The sequence below is a fragment of the Colobus angolensis genome, unplaced genomic scaffold (assembly GCF_000951035.1).
Source record: "Colobus angolensis palliatus isolate OR3802 unplaced genomic scaffold, Cang.pa_1.0 Scaffold109, whole genome shotgun sequence".
Classification (NCBI taxonomy): Eukaryota; Metazoa; Chordata; class Mammalia; order Primates; family Cercopithecidae; genus Colobus; species Colobus angolensis.
Window position 1 is genome coordinate 10,114,528 of NW_012111919.1, and position 22,939 is coordinate 10,137,466.

Sequence of the window (22,939 nt, forward strand, 5' to 3'; positions counted from 1 at the left end):
TACAACACAGTTAGCTACAGAAAAGAGAATGTTAAGAAAATCATAAGGAAGAGAAAATATATTTACTATTAATTAAATAAAAGTAGATCATCATTAAGGTCTTTATCCTTATTCTTCACATTAAATAAGCTGAGGAAAAGGAGTGGTTAGTCTTACTGTGTCTGGGGTGACAGAGGCAGAAGAAAATCTGTGTATAAGTGGACCCACATATTTCAAACCCTGCTTTGTTCAAGAGTAAACTCTACTTGTTAAGGAAATAAGTAAAACTTGATTCCTGTTTAGAATGTTTTTTGAAATGTCTGCAGTAGATTTTCATGATTAATAGCTTGGTAGGATCGTAGAACTGGTTTAACTGAAAAGGATTTTGCACATAACTTACTATAAATAAAGCTTTCTTTGTAAAGGTCTAAAGTATTTGTAATATTGAGAAAAAGTTTTGAAGTATTTTTTATCTTCTCCTTTCCTATCAAGTGACTTGGAGAATGAGGTTCAAAATAAGATGGCCCAGATATTAAATCTTCAGCAACATTTATCTGACCTTGAAAAAGATATTAAACGCAATGAGGAACTTCTTAAAAGGTGCCAACTACATTATAAAGAACTGGAGGTAAAAAAACAAATAAACATTCTTTTGTTTTTTTTTCAACTTACTGCTACCAAGTTGATTTTAAGATCCCATTATTAACTTCGAGTAATTCTCAGATGTTTTGGCCTCAAGCCCCTTTACACTCATCATAGAGCTTTCATTTCTGTGGGTATGTCTATCAGCGTTTACATTTTTAAAAATTAAAACAAAATTTAAGAATATTTATTAATTCATGTATTAGTCTGTTTTCATGCTGCTGATAAAGACAGAGACTGGGTAATTAATGGACTCACAGTTTCACGTGGCTAGGGAGGCCTCACAATCATGGCGGAAGGCAAAAGGCACGTCTTACATGGCGGCAGCCACCAGAGAAAGAGAGCCAAGCAAAAGGGGAAACCCCTTATAAAACCATCAGCTCTCATGAGACTTATTCACTACCACAAGAACAGTAGAGGGGTAGCTGCCTCCATGGTTCAGTTATCTCCCATCAGGTTCCTCCCACAACACATGGAATTATGGGAACTTAAATTCAAGGTTAGATCTGGGTAGGGACACAGCCAAACCATATCAAATCATTTAAAAATAATAATAAACTTAGTTAACAGAAATATTTTTTATTTAGAAAAACATTTTTGAAACCAAAAAGATTTTGTGAGAAGATTGGAATATTTTTGTAAGTCTCTAATGTTCAGTTTAATAAAATTCAATTAAATAGTTGTATCAGTTTTTGCATTCAGTCTGTTGTGATATTACAAATCATACATTTATAAACCTTATATACACTCATGAGAAAATGCTAATAAAAATGGCAAATAATGTCTAATTATTTTTATGAAAATAGTTTTGGCCTCACAGACTATCTGAAAGGATATCAGAAACCCCCATAGGTTACTTGGTTCGTACTTGGAAAACCACTGGATTAGAATAATCATTCCATAACTTGAGACTTTGGATGTTTCAGAAAAATTTTTCTTCATGGACTCAACAGTGCCATCATTTAAAATGCTAAGATGGATTACTTACATCTCTTTTGCATGGGAATGGATTAGTATATAAGAGTGATATGGCAGAATTTATATGTAATTTCCTTTGGTTAATTTAATAGTACCCGTTTCATTAATTATGGAATCCTTCTGTATCATCAACATTGTAGAGCTTTGTAGATTAATACATCCTTTCCAGGGTTTTTGGTTTAAATTTTTTTTTGTTACTAAAATCCAAATACTTTTCTTTTAGATGAAAATAAGAAAAAGTAATTCTGAAATTCGGGAACTTGAAAACATAGAAGAACACCAGTCTGTAGATATTGCAACTTTGGTAAAATACTTTTTTTCAATTTAAATGTAATATTAAAGGATAAAGCCACGATTCAGGTTAATGGCATCAACTCAGCTTTTTTAGAAAGTTCTTTTAATTGAAGCTACTCTTTATGATTGCTGTCTCCATTCACCAAGAAGGTAAAAACTACCTGGTATATAGCCTTCATATTTTTTAATGTTGTGTGTATATATAACTTTCATGCATAATAATTGATTTTGTCTTCTATCACATGCAAAAAAGCTTTACCCGAACTTAATTATATTTCTAAACAAGGGCACATCAAACCCTGCTACTGAGCATAGTGTTTTTCACATAGGCACTCTCAGAGTTCATCAGTACCAATATGAATGGGCACAGATGTCAGGATCATTTTTTAATCAGTTCTAATTGGTGTCTTTTTTTTTTCTTTTTTTAAATCAGTATTTTTCATTTTAATTCAACACATTTTTACTGTATTTTTTTTTTTCAGGAGTCTGTTTATGACACTTAGCTTTTTCTGAGTTTCAGTAAACAGTGAATTAGATAAATTGCAGTTTTGTTAAAATTAATAAATATTTATTGTGTGTCTGCTCTGTATCAGGAAGCATATTAACTGCTAAGGAATACAACAGTGCACAAAATGAAATAAGTCTCAGTGCTGGTGAAGCTTTACTCTGATTAGAATTTCTCTTCATTTTTTACTAGTAGTCTTGTTTTTCACTTTCTGCTTTTTATTTTTCCGCTTTAATTCCTTTTATTGATAGACTAAATTTCGTTTTTATTATTATTATTTTTTTGAGATGGAGTATCACTCTTGTTGCCCAGGTTGGAGTGCAGTGGTGCAATCTTGGCTCACTGTAACCTCTGCCTCCCAGGTTCAAGCAATTCTCCTGCCTCAGCCTCCTAAGTAGCTGGGATTACATAGGCATGTGCTACCACGCCCAGCTAATTTTTTGTATTTAGTAAAGACAGGCTTTCACCATGTTGGTCAGGCTGGTCTCAAACTCCTGACCTTAGATGATCCACCCGTGTCGACCTCCCAAAGTGCTGGGATTACAGGCATGAGCCACTGCACCTGGCCGACTAAATTTCTTAAACATACGGATAATATCTTATTTATCTTTGTTTACTTAGCATCTAACATATTCTCTGGCACAAGATATAGTATAGTTTGGAAGAAATGAATAGATAGAATGAAAGTTATTCTTTTTGATTATGATCTTAAGCAGAATATTGTCTCCTAAATATCATCCCTTCTGATTTTTCAGCTTGTTTTCCTCTACTTCCTAATTTACCATTAAGAGTATAAAAATATTCTAGTGTTCTTTCTATTTGTATTTGATCTGATTTGCATATAGCCTATAGTTTCTCCTCTTAGAATTATTTGTATGTTTTTTCTATTTGAAAGCTTAAAGTGTTTTAATTAACCCTACATGCTGTTTAAATTTTATTAGGAAGATGAAGCTCAGGAAAATAAAAGCAAAATGAAAATGGTTGAGAAACATATGGAGCAACAAAAAGAAAATATGGAGCATCTTAAAAGTCTGAAAATAGAAGCAGAAAATAAGTATGATGCAATTAAATTAAAAATTAATCAACTATCAGAGCTAGCCGACCCACTTAAGGTATATATTTTTGATATTCTGTTATGTATGTATTTTATGGTTTAGTTTTATATCCACAGTGTACTTATTGGGTATTGGCCTAAAAGAATTTCTGGTTAAATGTAAATATAATAGCATAAAAATCGAATATAAAGAATAATGGGAACCAAACTTTCATCATTAGATCAATTAGTATTAAACACTTCTGTTCATGCCTTTAGGAGAATAAATCACCAAATTTCCATTTCTCCTAGAGGATTATAGTTTTGTTTTTTTTTTTAACCTCTTTATGATTTTTAAAAATCAGCACCAGGAGCAGAGACATCTTGTACATGTAGAATGTCTCTGTGCTTACTTGTTCTGTTGTCCCAGCTTTGCTTCAATAACTCAAAGATTAGTTGCTATAAAAGCCAACTTGAAATAAAGTACTACTCATCTCTTGTTTGTCAGCTATCTCATTATGTTCCAGGCTGAATTCAGTTGACTTTATTTTTAGCTTGTATTTTTTGAGACAAAATTGGCCATGAAGTTTTTCATAATATTCCCTTATTATTCCTCGTAAATCTGATCAACAGAGAAAAAATAAAGAAAAACAAATAGACTGAAACAAACAAACAACATCTTAGGGACCTGTGAAACTACAACAGAATAGCTGACATTTGTATTGTTGGAGTCTTAGAAAGTGAGGGAAAAGAGGGCATGACTGAAGAAGTACTTAAAAAAAAAATGGCTAAACATTCCCAAATTTGGCAAAAAGCATAAACTTACAGATTAAAGAATGTAAGTAAACCAAAAACAAGATAAACCCAAAGTAATCTGCAATAAGACACATTATACTGAAACTTCTGGAAATTAAAGAAAAGATCTTACAGATAGCAAGAGAAAACCTTATATAGAAAAGGATTTTTGAATGACAGCGTATTTCTCATAAGAAACCATGGAGGCCAGATAGAAGTGGCATATTTTTCAAGTGCAAAATGACCTGTCAACCCCGTGTCCACCAAATATATTTCCAAGCAAAAAGGAAAAAATCAAGATATTCTCAGATAAAGGCAAACTTAGAGAATTTGTTTCAACATCAGGAAGGAAAAAAGAATGAGATAAAAATAGGAAAAAATGCAATAGACTTTACTTCTTGAGTTTTAAAAATTATGTTTAGAAGGCTAGCAAAAATGATAATATCTGAGATAATTCTAAATGTATGTAGAGGAAGGTATTTAAGACTCGTATTTAAAATGGGGAAAAGAAAAGGGATACAAAAGGGAGATAAGAGTTCTATACTTCTCAAACTGGTAAAATAATTATGCCAGTAGACTGTGATGTTTGGTGTATATAATGTAATACCTACAGCAGCTTCTAGAAAAAGCTATACAAGGAGGTGCACTAAAACATACTACAAATGAGATGGAATCCTTAATGTATGTTGGAGTAAACACATGAGGCAGGAAGGAGAAGACAGATAAACAACAAACAGAATACAAAAAATAAAATGACAGATGTAAATTTAGACTTACTTCTCTAAATAAATGAAAGACAGATATGGACAAAGTAGATTAAAACATAGCTATATGCTCTCTATAAATAGCTCACTTCAATACAGCCATATAGGCAGGTTGAAAGTAAAAGGATGGAAAATGGTATATCCTGCAAATAATAATCCAAGGAAAGCAGGAGTAGCTATACTAAAATCAGATGAAGTGGACTTCAAAATAAAATTACCAGAGACAAACAAGGACATTATGTAATGACAAAAGGTTCAGTCCACCAAAAATACATAGCAATTCTAAATATGTGTGCAACAAATATTAGAGTTGTAACATATGGGAAGCAAAATCTTATCAAAATCTTACAGAACTTCAATAATTGATAGAGCAACTATACCAAAAGTGAACAAGGATAAAGAAAAACTCAACAGGATCTAATCATTATTTAAATATTGTTTAGTAAAATTTATCCATTTAAAGTGTATAGTTCAATGATTTTTCATATATTCAGAGTTGTGTAACCATTTCCACCGTTTTAGAACATTTTCATCACCTAATAAAGAAACCTGTACTGATTAACAGTCACTCCCAATTCTCTCCTATCCCCATCCCCTGGCAAAAACTAATCTACTTTCTATCTCTATAGATTTGCCTATTCCAGATATTTCATATGAGTAGAATCATATAATATACAGTCTTTTTTTACTGGCTCCTTCAACTTAGCATAATGTTTTCAAGTTTCATCCGTGTTGTAGCATGTGTCAGAACTTTCTTACTTTTTATTGCCTAGTCAAGTTCACATTTTATTTATGCGTTCATCGGTTGATGGACATTTGGGCGCTGCTGCTGCAAACATTCATGTACAAGTTTTTGTGTAGATATGTATTGTCATTTGTCTCAGATACCTGGGAATGCAATTACTAGACTATGTGCTTATACTGCATTTTGAAGAAGAGTTTTGAAACTTTCCAAAGTGACTGTACCATTTAACATTCTCACCAAGTGTTTGAATGTCCCAATTTCTCCACATCCTTATCAACACTGGTTATTTTCTGCCTTTTTAATTTTAACCATGCTAGTGAGTGAGAAGTGGTATCTCATTGTGATTTTGATTTGTATTTTCCTTATGGCTAATACCGTTGGTAGTTTTCATGTGCTTGTTGGCTATTTGTTTATCTTTGGGGAAATGTCTCTTTAAATCTTTGCCCATTTTACAGTTGGGTTATGGGTCTTTTATTTTTGAGTTGTAAGAGTTCTTTATTCTGGATATGTGTTGGCTGTTTTTCATGGTATAGTAAATGTTTTAATTCATTTTTCAGTTATTCCTAGAATATAGATACATTACTGAATGTTGTATTGACCTGTATCCAGTAACCTTTCTAAACTCACTCATTAGTTTAAAGTTCTTTTGGAATTTATGTACCATCATCTGTTTTTGTATAAATACAGTATTACGCTTTTTTTTTTCTGATTTTTATGCTTTCTATTTCCTTTAATTTTAATTGAACTAGCCAGGACCTCCAACAACAGTTGACCTTTAGTACGTTGTTGAATAGAAGCCATGAAACTAGAAGTCCTTACCTTGCTCTTGTTCTTAGAAAGAAAGCATTCTATATTTCATCATGAAGTAATAGCTGCTATTTGCTTTTAATGGTCCTGTTTTTGTTGTTCTTCATACTTTCCCTCTTCGTGTCCTTCCTTTGAGATTACCAAGTAATTATGAGTGTTCCTTTATCTCTTCTCCCAGTTTTTTAGCTATACCCTTTGTTTTATTTTTCCAGTGGTGGCCATGCATTACAGTATGCATCTTTACCTTGTATCTACTACTGTTTGTTTTTAAAGTGATCTTGGGATAGCTTCTTTCCAGTTGTATTTTATGCTCAAAATTGTGAAGTTATACCAGATATTACTAAATAAATCAGAGTTAAATCTTTTTACATCCTTGCTTTTTCCCTGACCCACCTTTTTTAAAACCAGGTATCCTTTTTCAGGTGTCCTCTGTAAGTACCTAACACTTGCATTGTTGTAAGTTTTTAAAGGCTAATGTGGATTCCCCAAAAAATGCCTGGTTTATTAAAATAAAACTGAAAGTACCATAATATATGGGGAATTCAGATAAGAATTTGAATTTAAGGTGACTTCCTAATTTGGGAGACTCCTCACTTGTATTCAGACCCATGTGGATAAAATAACACTTGCCTCTTCAAACAGCATAATCCTAGCCACTTTATTGATTTGTTAATTATCTTTATGCCTATGCTGGAAATTTTTTAAAAACAGTCTTTTATTTTGGTTTTGTTCAAACAGGATGAATTAAACCTTGCTGATTCTGAAGTGGATAACCAAAAACGAGGGAAACGACATTATGAAGAAAAACAAAAAGAACACTTGGATACCTTAAATAAAAAGAAACGAGAACTGGATATGAAAGAGAAAGAACTACAGGTTTTTCACCATTTTTTTCAAGTTATTTTGTTTTCAGCCTGAGTCATGATTATTAAAGTGTGTTTTCCCTAATGTCATGTTTCTAAAAACAGACAAGTTATCTGAATTTGTTTCATATAGAGTAATAGGTGTTTGGGTGAATCAACAGAAGAGACTTAGGGACCCTCAAAGTGTGAGGACTTAAATAGGCAAGACTCCAGCAGTCCTGTATTATGCCTCTGAGTGCTTTAGAAAGTAGCACTGTCTTTCAGCTAACATAGCTCCTTAGATGCCCACCTTGGCAAGTGGATAGCCATTGTGTGTCCGGAAAAGGCACCCCTTCCAGTGAGTAGTTGGGCTGTGGGCTGGGCTAGATTTTAGCTCCTACTAGACATGTCTGTTGGCAACTAGAGTGGCCCAGTGTTTAGAGGAGAATAAATTGAAGGCAATCTTGTCCTAACCAGAACAGGTGGATTCCAATTTTGCATTTATATCTTAAGGAAAATGATCTAAACTCTGTAATTCATTTTCTTATTTGTTTTCCTCATTTGTTTAAGAGTAATACAGAAAGTTGTGAATATAAATAAGTACTATGTGTAAAAGTGCCTTGTATCCTTTACCCCATGAGGGTCTTTGTGTTTTTAATACCATTGGTGCTCAGAGTCCACCCTAAAGGACATGGAAACCTACATCTCACCTTGGTGCCCTGGGTAGCAAGCTTTTCGGAAGTGCTACATTAAATTTGTTTCACTAAGAAGTTGGGGAGATCTTGCACCTTATTAAAGTTACACACAGCAATGCAGTTTTCTCTTGAGGTCATTCCTCTGGACTTTATCTTCAATATAAAACCTAGATAAATATAAATAACATTGATATTAAATGTAATTAAAATACATTTCTTAAACGTGAGTTCAGAATTTTACTTTACGTATTTTGGCATAAGTAGTGTAATGAATTGTTATATCAAAGAAGAGTTTTAAAGATTTAAACATCTATTTTCTTAGGAGAAAATGTCACAAGCAAGACAGATCTGCCCGGAGCGTATAGAAGTAGAAAAATCTGCATCAATTCTGGACAAAGAAATTAATCGATTAAGGCAGAAGATACAGGCAGAACATGCTAGTCATGGAGATCGAGAGGAAATAATGAGGTAAGTAGCTAGTAGCTTTTCTGCTTTAGCGTATTATTCATGCATATCATCAAGACAAAAAATGAAAAACATATACACGTCTTAAATTTAAATGAAGTGTTACTATAGCATATACTTATAGCTGAAGTAGTCCTTAATGTGTGTGTTATTTTCAATAAGTAGTAAGCTTTTTTCTTCGGAACTATTATAAAACTTATTATGGAATTTCATTTTAACATAAATGCTTTTGTGTATCTGCAAGTTTCATATAGACATGAAAATGTTCAACTTCATAAGTAATGAAAGAAATGGAAATCAAAACAGAAGCCATTTTTCAAATACATCAAATCGAATAGGATGAAAATAACGCTAATATTCTATGTCAGTAAGATTCAATGAAATGGAAATTTTTATATTACTGATAAAAACGGACGCTCTTGATAATTAGAGCACAGGTTCTGAAGAAAGTTATCTCAATTTAAATTGCATTTCCACCACCTGCTTATATGACTTTGGCAAATTACCTGTCTCTCTGAACTTTAATTTTCTCATTCACAAAATGGGGATTGTTCTGAAGATTAAATGAAATGATCCGTAAACAATATGTAGGAAATATAGTATATTAGTTATCATTAATGTCTTTCTGAAAAACATTTAGTGGTATGTCAACATATTTTGTCGAAATTTTAATTGACCAGGTAATTTTGTTGCTATTACATACTCCAGTGGGGTACGTATGGTATTTTGATACATACATACAATGTGTATGAGTGAGAATATGCAAAATTTGTTGTTCTGTGCCTGGCTTATTTCACTTAATAAGTGACCTCTAGTTCCATCTATGTTGCTGTAAATGACAGGATTTCATTCTTTTTTTGTTTTTTGAGATGGAGTTTTGCTCCTCTTGCTCAGGCTGGAGCACAATGGCATCATCTTGGCTCACTGCAACCTCTGCCTCCCGGGTTCAAGTAATTCTCCTGTCTCAGCCTCCCAAATAGCTGGAATTACAAACAGGCACATGCCACCACGCCCATCTCATTTTTGTATTTTTAGTGGAGACCGGGTTTCATCATGTTGGTCAGGCTGATCTTGAACTGCTGACCTCAGGTGATCTGCCTGCCTCAGACTCCCAAAGTGCTGAGATTACAGGCATGAGCCACCATGCCTGGCCTCATTCTTTTTTATAGCTGAATGGTATTCTGGGGTGTGTGTGTGTGTGTGTATGTGTGTGTGTATGTATACATGTTTTTCTTTCTTCATTCATTAATGGACATGTGGGTTGATCACATATCTTGGCTATTGTGAATAGTTGCTGTTTTGATTTAGTGATATATCTTGAAGATCTTATATCAGTACATAGATATTTCCTCAGTGTCTTTTATAATTTCACTGTATTTAATAATCTTCTTTTCATGGATAGTTGAGTTTTAATCTAATCTTTTGCTATTGCAAATGGTGGAACACAATAACTGAATGTGCATTATTTTATATGTACTCAGGGTTTTTTTTTTAATAGCATCAGCTCCATATGGTCAGATTTCCCTTTGTAAGGATTGTACTAATTTTGCATTCCCATTAGCAATGTATTAGAGTGTCTGTTTCCCTACAACCTAAACAGTGTGTGTCCTTAGATTTTTTTTGCTGATTTCCCAAGAAAAATAATTAACTGTAATTTTAATGTACATTTCTCTTATATTGAGTGAAGTTGAACATCTTTTCATTTATTTATTTTTTTTTGGTAACCTTTTCATGTACTTTTTTTCTTTTCAGTACATTATGCAGATTTTTAAAATTAAATTAATTTTGTGATATATATTCACAGGTAGTTTTTTTTTTGTTTTTTTGTTTTGTTTGTTTGATTTTTTTGAAATGGAGTCTTCCTCTGTCACCCAGACTGGAGTGCAGTAGTGTGATCTTGGCTTACCACAACCTCTGCCTCCTGGGTCCAAGCGATTATCCTGCCTCAGTCTCCCAAGTAGCTGGGATTACAGGCGTGCACCACCATGCGCAGCTAATTTTTTTTTATTTTTAGTAGAGCTGGGGTTTTGCCATGTTGGTCAGGCTGGTCTCGAACTCCTGACCTCAGGTGATCCACCTGCCTCAGCCTCCCAAAGTGCTGGGATTACAGGCATGAGCCACCACACCTGGCTTCAGGCAGTTGTTAAAAAACCATACTGTTTTAATTATCGTGGCTTTATGATGTTCTCTCTGATTTTCATTGTTAATTTTTCAGTGAATTTAGTAACCTGAGCAAAAGCTATTTATTTTTCTGTGGAAAATCAATTTTTAATCCCCTGGTCTGCTAGTCACTCACATATTACATTTCTCTTTCTATTAGTTATAAAATAAAATAATTGCAGTAATGATTTAAGAAGCAACTGGAGCTCAAACAAAATTTTAACCCTAGTAGATTTTCCCATTTGGAATTAATAGTGAATTGAACAGAGAAATTGCCTAGATCCAGTTGCCATAGACATGCATCCATTATTATAAATACAGTTGGCTCTCTGTATCCCCTGGTTCCATATCCACAGGTTCAACCAACCACAGATTGAAAAGACTGGGGGAAAAATCTCAAAAACAACAAAAAAAGAATACAACAGTAAAAAATAATACAAATTTTAAAAAAAATACAGAATACAGTAAAACAACTATTTATATAGCATTTACATTGTATTAGGTATTATAAGTAATCTCTAGAGATGATTTAAAGTATACAGGAAGATGTATATAGGTTATATGCAAATACTGTGACATTTATAAAAGGGATTCATGGTATCTGCACAGGGGTCCCTGGAACCAGTTCCTTCGTGGATACTGAGGGACAGCTCTATCAAAAATCATAAAATGTCAGACATTATTGAAAAGCCATATATATATTTAGCATGTATACATGCACACATATACATGCACTCACATTTCAGTAAATTTTTTTTCTGTACCATTCAAAAGTATGTTTCATATTTCATGACCCTTTACCTCTTAGTACTTCAATATATTCCCTAAGAATAAGAGTATTATCTTACATAACCACAATGCTGTTATAAAGTTCAGGAAACTTAACATTGATACCTGTAGTCCAATTCCAATGTTGACAGTTCTCCATGTCTTTCCTACGATATCAGATGCAGTCTTAGGGTCGTGTATTTCATTTGTCATACTCTTTTACAGAATGCTCTTTGTTTTGGTTTTATATGATATTTTTTCTCATAATTAGGTTCATATGTGTTCTTGGCCAGGATGCCACAGAAACGATGATGTATCTTTTTCTGGATATCACATCCAGAGGCACATAATCTATCTATTTCTGTCTCTCTCTTTCTCTCTCTCTCTCTGTCTCTCTCACTGATGATGTTAATTTTGACCACCACATCTGGCCACAGGCAGTTGTTAAAAAACCATACTGTTTTAGTTATTGTGGCTTTATGATGTTCTTTCTGATTTTCATTGTTAATTTATTCAGTGAATTTAGTAACCTGAGCAAAAGCAAAAGTAAAGGCGTTAATTGGTTTTTCCATTGTATGCTTTACTGTTTTTTCCTTGCAACTAATAAACGTTCTGCAGACAGACACTTTGCAACCCTGCCAATATCCTGCTTTTGATCATATTTTCATCCCTAGATTTATCATCTGCTAATGATTCTTACCTGAACGAATCTTTACTATACTGCTTGCAAAAGGAGGATTTTTCAATTATGTTGCATCCTTCATATTTATCAGTCACTTGAAAGGAAGAGCCTACGTTATCTCCAGTTTATCTATTTATTAATTTATTTACTTGCCTTTGCAATATGAGCTTTGCAATTATTGCCAAATCCCCTCTGCAAGATGTGTTTACGATTATTTTTTTTCTGTTATTTAGTAAATTTACTGTGTTCTAAAGTTACTTGGATTAAGTTTTTCTTTCTCTCTTTACTGTTATAGTTATTAATTGACTTGATTTGGAAATGTTTTTATTTGCGTTCAGTTTCCTTGTTAATTTAATTTAACAGACTTCTGTTTTACTCAATGGACTGTAGTCATTTGTAGTCCATGTTTATTTTAAGATTTTCTTTTTCTGAGACAGGGTCTCACTCTGTTGTCCAGGCCGGAGTTCAGTGGTAGGATCTCGGCTCACTGCAACCTCTGCCTCCCGGGCTCAAGTGATCCTCCCGCCTCAGCCTCCCAAAGTGCTGGGATTATAGGCATAAGCCACTGCATGGCCTATTTTAAGATTTAAATTGTTTCATCTTTGGTCAAATGGAGGCTCTTCAAGCTGGTTCCTGCATTTTCTTAACATGCTTTCCTTCTTGTTTTGTTTTTTTTTTTTAATAGCATTTTTAAACTTTGTGACATAACAGAATGTTTCAAGCTCATTCTATACCTGACCCAGCCTTGAAGTCAGTCACTTCTCCAAAGAGCCCTGGTTCCCTTTTTTGAGGAATGATACCTAAAAACAAAATTTGGATTTTAGGGGTGCTAATTTTTGCTGGAGTAGCATTTCTTCCAGTACCTTTCAGTTAACAGAGCTAAAAATGTGAGTTTGTATTGGTGTCTCCAGTGGCAGTCCAATCCCACAAAGGGCTTTTTAACCTTAACCTATTCCTTGTTTCTGTCTTTTTTTCCTCCGTGGGAGGAACTCTGGCTCTCAACAACGTTAATATTTACTCAGTTCCACAATATATATCTACAAAAAGAAAATTATTGAAAAACATTCAAGATGTGTTTGCAATTATTTTTTCTCTACTATTTAGTAAATTTACTCTGTTCTAAAGTTATTTGGATTAGGTTTTTATTGTTGTAGTTATTGTCTTGATTTAGAAATGCTTTTGTTTTTGTTTGCATTCAATTTTAGATTTCTCTAATCCTTGTTTATGTAATTTCTCTTCGAGGGGAATATGTAGAAATTAACATGTTTTCACAAGTCAAAGCCATAAACAAAAGTATATTTAGGGATGTGTTCTCCCTTTCATCCTTTCCACCCCATTTCTTCTGGCCCACTCCCTATAGGCAACAGTCCTTTTTTATTTTCTATCTTTCATGTTTTTTATTTGTTTGTGAAAGTAAGCAGGTTCATATGTGTTTTCTTTTTTCCATGGTTCCTCTACTTTTTTTCACAAAAGGTAGTCAACCATCTTGCTTTTATCATTCACCAGTATACCTGAAGATCGCTCTGTATCAGTTCATTGAGATCTTCCTCATTCTTTTTACAGCTTCGTTGTACTCTGTTTTGTGAGTCTGCACACACACATTGATCTGTGCCATAGTTCATTCAATCATTCTGTGTGTGTGCATTTTGGTTGTTTCCAGTATTTTGCAGTTACAGATAATGCTGCAATGAATTATCTTGCACATGCACGCACATTTGTGTGTATGTGTATTATTGGATACACTTGTGGCATCATATCAGTGCTCGAATCTGTATCTTCACAGTAATTTTCCAGAAGTGACTTTACTAGTTTGAAGCATAAATGTATAAGTGGTTTTGTTAGATATTTTCAAACCTTCTCTATAGGGTGTGTATCATTTTTGCATTTGTGCCAGCATTGTATAGGTTGAGTATTCCTTATCCAAAATGCCTGGAACCAGAAGTATTTTGGATTTTAGATTTTGGAATATTGGCGTATTGATGAGATATCCTGGAGATGGGACCTAAATCTAAACACAAAAATTCATTTATGTTTTATATACACCTTATACACATAGCCTGAAGGTAATTTTATGTAATTTTTAAATGATTTTGTGCACGGAACAAACTTTGTATACATTGAATCATTGGAAAGTGAAAGTATTATTATCTTAGCCGTCCATGTAAACAATCTGTGGTTGTTTGACATCACTGTCATTCCTGATTCTGAATTTATATAAGCAATCGTTTTCTTACACTTATTCACACGTAAGTACTTAGTAAAAAATGTGACATATATATCTAGCATGTATGTATGTCATACATGTACAGAAAAGATATATCACAGCTGAAGGGGGCTAGGAAGGTCTCTTTTCCCTTGGGGACACTGAATAAATAAACTGCATTGTGTGCCTACATTTTGACTGCAACCTGTCCCATGAGGTCAGGTGTGGAATTTTTCACTTTTGGCATCCTATCAGTGCTCAAAATGTTTCAGATTTTGAAGTATTTTGAATTTCAGATTTTTGGTTTGCTTTTTGGGATACAGTCTCACTCTGTTGCCTATGCTGGAGTGCTGTGGCACGATCTTGGCTCACTGCAACCTCTGCCTCCTGGATTCAAGCAATTCTCCTGCCTCAGTCTCCCAAGAAGCTGGAATTAACCAGCACCTGCCACCATGCCCAGCTAAGTTTTGTATTTTTGGTAGAGACAGGGTTTTACTATGTTGGCCAGGGTGGTCTTGAGCTCTCGACCTCAAGTGATCCTCCTGCCTTTGCCTCCCAAAGTGCTTACAGGTGTGAGATACTGTACCTGGCCAAATTTCAAATTTTTGGATTAGGAATGCTCAACCTGTGTAAGAGAGGATACTTTTTCCCCAACTTTGCCAACAAAGTGTGTAGTGTATAGTTAAGCTTTTTAATTTGTGCCTGTCTGATGGCTGAGAAATTGTATATTAATGTAACTTTAATTACATTCCATCATTATGAATAAAACTTAACATTTTTTCATGTATTTAAGAATCATTTTTATACCTTGTGAATTATCTATTCTTTTTTAAAATTGTTTTTCTATAGTGTTTTTCCCCTCAAAGTTTAAGTTTTTAACATATATGTGTGTATTAGGAGTATTAGCCAAATATTACAAATTTTTCTCTTGATTTCTTTTTTGAATTTGCACATATATTTTTTGCTGTGAAAAGATTATTTTTATTTGGTTCAATTTGTCGTTCTTTGATTACATCTGGATTTTGGGTCGTAGTTAAAATGCTTTTCTCTGCGTCTAGATTATGGAGGTATTCACCTACGATTTTTTTTCTTATTCCTTTTTCCACATGTTCTAATTACCTATGATTTTTTAGTACTTCTGTATGTCCATTTTTTACATGATATCTGTGATTTTTTTGGAGTTTATTCTCATGTATGGTGTGAGGAATAGGTTTTGTCTTTTTCCACATGACGATGCAGCCATTTGAAAAGTTGTTTGTTCTCTTTTGCTTGAGAATGGCGTGTATGAATATTTTCTATGTTTTATAAGTTGATAAGAATTTGTCTTTAGCTTTTATGTTTGAAGGATAGTTTGGCCTAATATAAAATCCTTAGCTCATACTTTTTCTCCTGAGCATCTTATTTATGTTGGTGCTTGTCTATTATGTCCTGTACCTTGTCCAGAATGTTAGAATTCAGTGATTCTTTCATTGTTAAACATTGCTTTTTCAATATTTAGATTTAAGTCTTTTAGTTCTTAAAAATTTTGTTGAATTTTACTTTAAAATATTTTGTTTCATTGTTTTGGTTTTTTTTGCGGCCTATTGTTATAATGTTGGATATCTATATCTTCTCTAGTTATCATTTTGTCTAACCCTTTTGTCTGTTTTTTTTTCATTTTGCTTGATTTTCTCATTTATGTTTTTTTCCATCTATGTGTTTTCCACGTTTCTCTTTTCTCCTATGCGTCTTCTCATTTTGTCTTCATATCTGTGTGTGTTCTTTTTAGGAGGAGGTTCTAGCCCTCCTACCTTCCTGCCTGTGGGTTCTCTTGCTTTACCTACTCCTCTTGTCTGATGATTACCTTCTTTTGTTTATCTGTTCTTTCAGTTCTTTTGTCTGCTTTGAGGTATTCCTTCCTGGTAGCACTTGTGTGATGTTTGTATTTGTTTGTTTGTTTTTATTCTTTAAGACAGGCTCTTGCTCTGTCACCCAGGCTGAAGTGCAGTGGTACAATCATGGCTCACTGCAGCCTTGAACTTCTGGGTTCAGGTGATCCTGTGCCTCACGCTCCTGAGTAGCTGAGACCACAGGCACATGCTGCCACACCTGGCTGATTTTTATTTTATTATTTGTAGAGATAGAGTCTTGCTATATTGTCCAAGCTGTTCTCTAATTCCTGGGCTCAAACAATCCTCTCACCTTGGCCTCCCAAAGTGCTGGGATTATAGGCATGAGCCAATATACCTCGCCTCTTTATGATGTTCAATTATAATTTTCATCTGCTTTGTGGCAACACTGTTCTAATAAGTTTTCTTTGTCTGTAGGAGAGTTTTGCTGTTCTTTTTCACATATTCCCCATAAATATCTGGATGCTGTGCCAGCGTTTTTTGTTACTTATTTTTTTAATTAGTTGAATTTTCCTGGACCAGTTATTTGAAGGAGAATGGGAAGGGTAGCTGTGGGAGCCTCGACCAGCATTGCCTTTCATGCTAATTCAATTATAGGCTTGCCACAGTAAAAGGCTGTTGCCTTTTGTAATAGCACTTTGAGTAGCCCTGCCATCTCTGCCTCTTTGATCTTATCTTGTTTAGGACAGGGGAGGGTGGATTCTAATGCTGGCTTGAGTTCTTTTTTTCTTTTATTGGCATCTGTTACTGAAGGAAACCTTTCTTCCAGTGTGACCCCTTCCCTTTTTGAAGGTGTGTATTTGCTGGCATTCTCTAAGATCTGCCACCTCTAGGCCCCACCAGGGTACTTGTTCACACACTGTCTCTGCCTCCTGTAGGGCTTGGACCTTGTTCCTTCCCTGTCCGGGTAGTACTCTCTCATTCCGTACCACCCTTTCATTCTGGGAGTGTAATTTCACTGGAAATTTATGAAATTGACGGCTGCTAGGTCCCCTTAGTACTCTCTGCCCCTCCCTATTCTTCCCAGTTAAATCTGTTTCAGATTCTACTCTTACGTTTTTTACGTGTGGCATATTTCTTACGTAATATTTTGTTTATATAATAGGCAGTACCAAGAAGCAAGAGAGACCTATCTTGATCTAGATAATAAAGTAAGGACTTTAAAAAAGTTTATTAAATTATTGGGAGAAATCATGGACCACAGATTCAAAACATATCAACAATTTAGAAGGTAAGTACATTGGAAAACATTACTATGTATTGTACATTTTTGTGTTTCTCTGTTTTCACATTATTTATATAATTCTCTTATAGCAAAGACTATTAATGCTTGCTTTGTTATTCAGTTCTTAGGATTCTCTAATTTAATCAGACAATTCTGAATCTGCAGGACTCTTTATAGTGAGCTTATCCAACTGTTCCACTCTGTTAGATATTCTTTATGCTTAATAGGTCCTTTATGCTTAAACAGGTCCTTTGAAAGGGAACTCATTGGTTCTAAAATAGCCTATTTTACCCTTGGCTATTGCATGTTTTTAATGGATACAAGCACTTGGTAGGAACTATAAAGGTAATACCTCAGTTGATTTACCGTAATCTACTAGAATGACGTAGCTCCATGAATCCAGAAACTCTGTTTTGTTTACTGCTGTATCTCTAGTTTCTATAACCGTACCTGATACATACCATTATACGTTGGTTGGATAAATGAATACAGAATTAGGGAAACTGGATATTAGTATATCCAGAGATGTACAGACTCACAGAGATAGATTGACTCCAACTGATAACAAGTGGCGGAAATAAACAGAGGATAGTTGATAGGGAGGGATGGCCCTTTAATGTACATGAATCTGAGACAGCCCTAGTTCTTCCATTTGCCTCTGTTTTTCTCCAGGCAAATTCCCTCAGTAATATGCTTTTTAAAACTGTCTTTACACCAAAAATTGTACCATCTTAAGCCTGTACAAATGAAAAAAAAAAAAAAATTGTACCTAGCTCTTATATTCCTTAGTGAAACCATAGGTTAGTTTTTGAAATTCCTTTTTCAGTTTTACAGGCATATTAGTAGGACTTGAATTGAATAGGACCCATTTATACCCTTTTGAGGCTACTTTTAAGCCTTATTAGATAAGATTAGAGCAGCCATTGGTTGCGGGCTAATTTTTTCCTACCTCTGAGGCAGTGCTATTCTGAGTACTCTCCCGATACTTTGTGAATCACGAGGTCTTTGCTGTAGCCAGTAAGAACATGAACTATTCCTGGTCGTGTGTGAGCTGTCGGAATTCTATTTCCTTTGGATATTTCTTTTCCCAGCCTCAAATGGTGTCCTCACACCTATGCACTGACTCAGCTCAAGAGTGGAACAGAACCCTTTGTAGAGCCTCTGAAGTTTATTTTGCCTCCCCAGACTCCCAGCTCCAGCTCCTCAAACAAGAGCAACAGCTCTACTTTGGTTTCTACTCCCTTGTCCTCTTTCGGTGAAGAGCAATGTGGGGCATTGGTAGGGTTCAGTGTTTGTTTCCTATCTTTCAGAGATCATTTGACTAGAACTTCCTGTTCTAGGGAATTGGAAGAAGTTAATTGCAACCCCCTTGGATATCTTTGAGGGATTCAGTGGAGGAAGTGACTGCAGATGTGGTGGAAGTGGCAAGAGAACTAGAATTAAATGTGGAGCCCGAAGATAGCCAGAGTCTGAAAACGCTTGTTTTATGTATTTTGTCTCGTATTTTAGTTTCAGGCAGAAGAATAAACCCAATCTCTATTACTACATAAATCTGTTCCAGATGCAGTAGGATTTATTTTTATATCATTACTCAGAAATTTGTATTTAAAAGGTTTTTTGTAAAGTACTGGTCTTACAGTTTACAGGCATACCTCATTTTACTGCAGTTCACTTTATTGCACTTACAAATGTTGCATTTTTTACAAATTGAAGGTTTATGGCAAGCCTGCTTCAACCAAGTCTGTCAGCACCATTTATCCAACAGTGTGTGATCACTTAATGTCTCTGTGTCATATTTTGTTTAATTTTTGCAGTATTTCAGACTTTTTCGTTACTATTAATCTGTTGTAGTGATCTGTCATCAGTGATCTTTGTTACTGTTGAAATTGTTTTCGGGTGCCACACACTGTGCCCATATAAGACAGCAAACTTAATCAACAAATGTTGTGTGTGTGCTTCCTGCTCCACTGACTGCTCCACTGATTCATTCCTTCATCTCTCTCTGTCCCCTTAGGCCTCCCTGCTTCCTGAGACACAACAGTATTGAAATGAGGCTAGTTAATAGCCTTACAGTGACCTCTGAGTGTAGTGATCTGTCATCAGTGATCTTTGTTACTGTTGAAATTGTTTTCGGGTGCCACACACTGTGCCCATATAAGATAGCAAACTTAATCAACAAATGTTGTGTGTGTGCTTCCTGCTCCACTGACTGCTCCACTGATTCATTCCTTCATCTCTCTCTGTCCCCTTAGGCCTCCCTGCTTCCTGAGACACAACAGTATTGAAATGAGGCTAGTTAATAGCCTTACAGTGACCTCTGAGTGTCCAAGTGAAAGGAAGAGTAGGATTTCTGTCACTTTAAATCAAAAGCTAGAAATGATTAAGCTTAGTGAGGAAGGTATGTCAAAAGCCAAGATAAGCCAAAAGCTAGGCCTCTTGTGCCAGTTAGCCAAATTGTAAATGCAAAGGAAAAGTTCTTGAAGGAAATTAAAAGTGCTATTCCGGTAAACACACTAATGATAAGAAAATTAGACAGCCTTATTGTTGATATGAAGGAAGTTTCAGTGGTCTCCTAGAAAATCAAAGCAGCTGTAACATTCCCTTAAGTCAAAACCTAATCCAGAGCAGTGCCCTAACTGTCCAATTCGATGAAGGCTGAGAAAGGTGAGGAAGCTGCAGAAGAAGAGAATGACACTAGCAGAGGTTTGTTCATGAGGTTGAAGGAAAGAGGCCATCTTTGTAATATAAAAGTGCAAGGTGAAACAGCAAGCACTGATGTAGAAGCTGCACATTATCCGGAAGATCTGACTAAGATAACTGATGAAAGTGGCTACACTAAACAATGGATTTTCAACACAGGCAAAACAGCCTTGTATTAGAAGATACCATCTAGGACTTTCATAGCTGGAAAGGAGATGTCAATGCCTGGCTTCACAGGACAGGCCAAATCTCTTATTAGAGGCAAATGAAGCTAATGACTTTAAGCCAATGTTTATTTACCATTCTGAAAATCCTAGGACCCTTAAGAATTGTGCAATCTACTTTGCATGTGCTCTACAAATGGAAAAACAAAGCCTGATGAGAACACATTTGTTTATAGCATCATGGATTACTGAATATTTTAAGCCTACTGTTGAGTCCTACAGCTCAGAAGAAATATTTCTTTGAAAATGTTACTGCTCATTGACAGTGCACCTGGTCACCCAAGAGCTGATATGATATACAAGAAGAAAATGTTGTTTTCATGCCTACTAACATCCATTCTGTAACCCATAGATCAAGGAGTAATTTTAACTCTCAAGTCTTTTATTTAAGAAATATATTTTTAACACCATAGCTGCTGTACATAGTGATTCCTCAATAGATCTGAGCAAAGTAAATTGAAAACCTTCTGGAAAGGACTCATCATTCTAGATACCATTAAGAACATTTATGATTCATGGGCGGAAGTCAAAATATCAACAATAGTGTAAACAAAACTTTTGTGTGCAGTGGGAATCCAAAAAATGTATGTGACTCATTTTATTGCAATATTCACTTTTTTTTGTGGTAGTCTGGAACTGAACCTGCGGTATTTCTGAAGTATGCCTGTATTACCTTTATATGATTCTTTACCACTGACATATTTCGTATTTTTTACTCAGTCTTAGAAGGGGAGTGAAAATGACCTAATTTTTAAAATTGTTATGTCTTTACTCTGGAGAACTTTGCCATTTTTTTTTGAGACTGAGTCTCGTTCTGTCGCCCAGGCTGGAGTGCAGTGGCTGGAACTCGGCTCACTGCAAGCTCTGCCTCCCAGGTTCACGCCATTCTCCTGCGTCAGCCTCCCAAGTAGCTGGGACTACAGGCTCCTGCCACCACGCCAGGCTTATTTTTTTTATTTTTAGTGGAGATGGGGTTTCACCGTGTTAGGCAGGATGGTCTCAATATCCTGACCCTGTGATCCGCCCCCCTCGGCCTCCCAAAGTGCTGGGATTACAGGCGTGAGCCACCGCACCCAGCCAGAACTTTGCCATTTTATGACAACAGTCTCTTTTAGACATCCCATGAATGGAGCAATAAATGAATATGTATCTGTATTGAAGGAAAAGTTAATAGAAAACTCTGAAAACCAGCTAGCAGTGGTTGCTGTGGCAGCAGAAGGAAACTCAGGCTATCAGTGATTTCTAGTGTGGGAATTTAATGCAGTTCAGGGAGGGAAATAGGAAGGAAAAGAGTACCAGAGAAATGAGCCTTAGGCTTACTAGGGAGCAAAGATGTTCTGAAACCATGGCCAGTGACTTACCACACAGATCTTATTTTCTAAATACCATTCCCCGCTAAAAGGAACCAGGGCTCCATGGAGAAATGGCGGATTCCAGAGCTGGGCAGGGAAGGTACAGATGAACCTCATGCTATGGCAGAAAGGAAGGAAGGGCTCAAAAAAAAAGGGGGAGTCATGATGAAAGGACACATGATCCAGCTTGAAGGGAGTGCCCACTGGAAAAATCTAGGACAGTTTGAGGATCTCAATAAGGACAGTAATAGATGGTGTGAATAATGTAAAAATAAAGCCAATGAATAAGACTCCCTAATCTATTCTGATACATAGAAAGTTAGATAAGGAAATAAAGAATTGAGGAAGAAGGGAAAGTTCCTTACAGTAAAATGCCATCTAATATATAGAGAAGGAAAGATAGAGTTTGCATTGTGCCAAGCAAAGTGTAAGGCATTAGAGGTACCCAGTGCTTAAGAGAGTGCCCTTAGCGTTTTTGCTACTGTGAAATTGGAAGGAGGCAAAATAAATAGATACTTTGTCCGTTTATCTTTTCACCGTTAGAGTTAATCCTCTCAAGGACAAAATATCTTTGTAATGTATTAGGGTAATGCCTTAGATTATTAATTAGTTGAATGACTGATACATTCCTAAGCACTGACTATGGTATAATGTGTTATATTAAACATGAGATGACTCTTTAATTCATTTCATTAATTTTTTTATTATAAAAGTAAATGAACTGGTGAAAATGTAGGGACATAAATGAATATAAAGACACAAGGGAAAAAATATTACCTAAAACTCAACTAGTAAGTGAATAACCAATGTTTACATTTCGGCATATTTCCATCTGGTTTTCTAACATGCTTAGATCATGCTGAATATAGTTTTAAAAAACCTTTGCCTTCTTATTAATGTGCCTAATTTTTAAATTTCAAGGTGTTTGACTTTACGATGCAAATTGTACTTTGACAACTTACTATCTCAGCGGGCCTATTGTGGAAAAATGAATTTTGACCACAAGAATGAAACTCTAAGTATATCAGTAAGTATCTTAATTCTTTTCATCCTAATCATTAGAAAAACTAGTTATTTCTTTTCTTTTCTATTTTTGTTGGATATTTTTTAGAGGCAGAGTCTTACTGCCCAGGCTGGCCTTGAACTCTTGAGCTCAAATGATCCGCCCCCCTCGGCCTCCCAAAGTGCTGGG

The 22,939-nt window shown here is 35.1% G+C and overlaps 1 protein-coding gene across 1 annotated transcript in view; it reads left to right on the top strand.

The window, feature by feature from the left end:
* Window positions 1-22,939, top strand: part of SMC6 (structural maintenance of chromosomes 6) — an 87,413-nt gene that overhangs the window by 50,545 nt on the left and 13,929 nt on the right. The window contains exons 19-25 of the mRNA XM_011951319.1: window positions 472-607; window positions 1,823-1,903; window positions 3,340-3,510; window positions 7,281-7,418; window positions 8,402-8,547; window positions 17,352-17,477; window positions 22,669-22,774. Coding sequence (XP_011806709.1) covers window positions 472-607; window positions 1,823-1,903; window positions 3,340-3,510; window positions 7,281-7,418; window positions 8,402-8,547; window positions 17,352-17,477; window positions 22,669-22,774 — 904 coding nt within the window. The remainder of the gene's footprint in view (window positions 1-471; window positions 608-1,822; window positions 1,904-3,339; window positions 3,511-7,280; window positions 7,419-8,401; window positions 8,548-17,351; window positions 17,478-22,668; window positions 22,775-22,939) is intronic.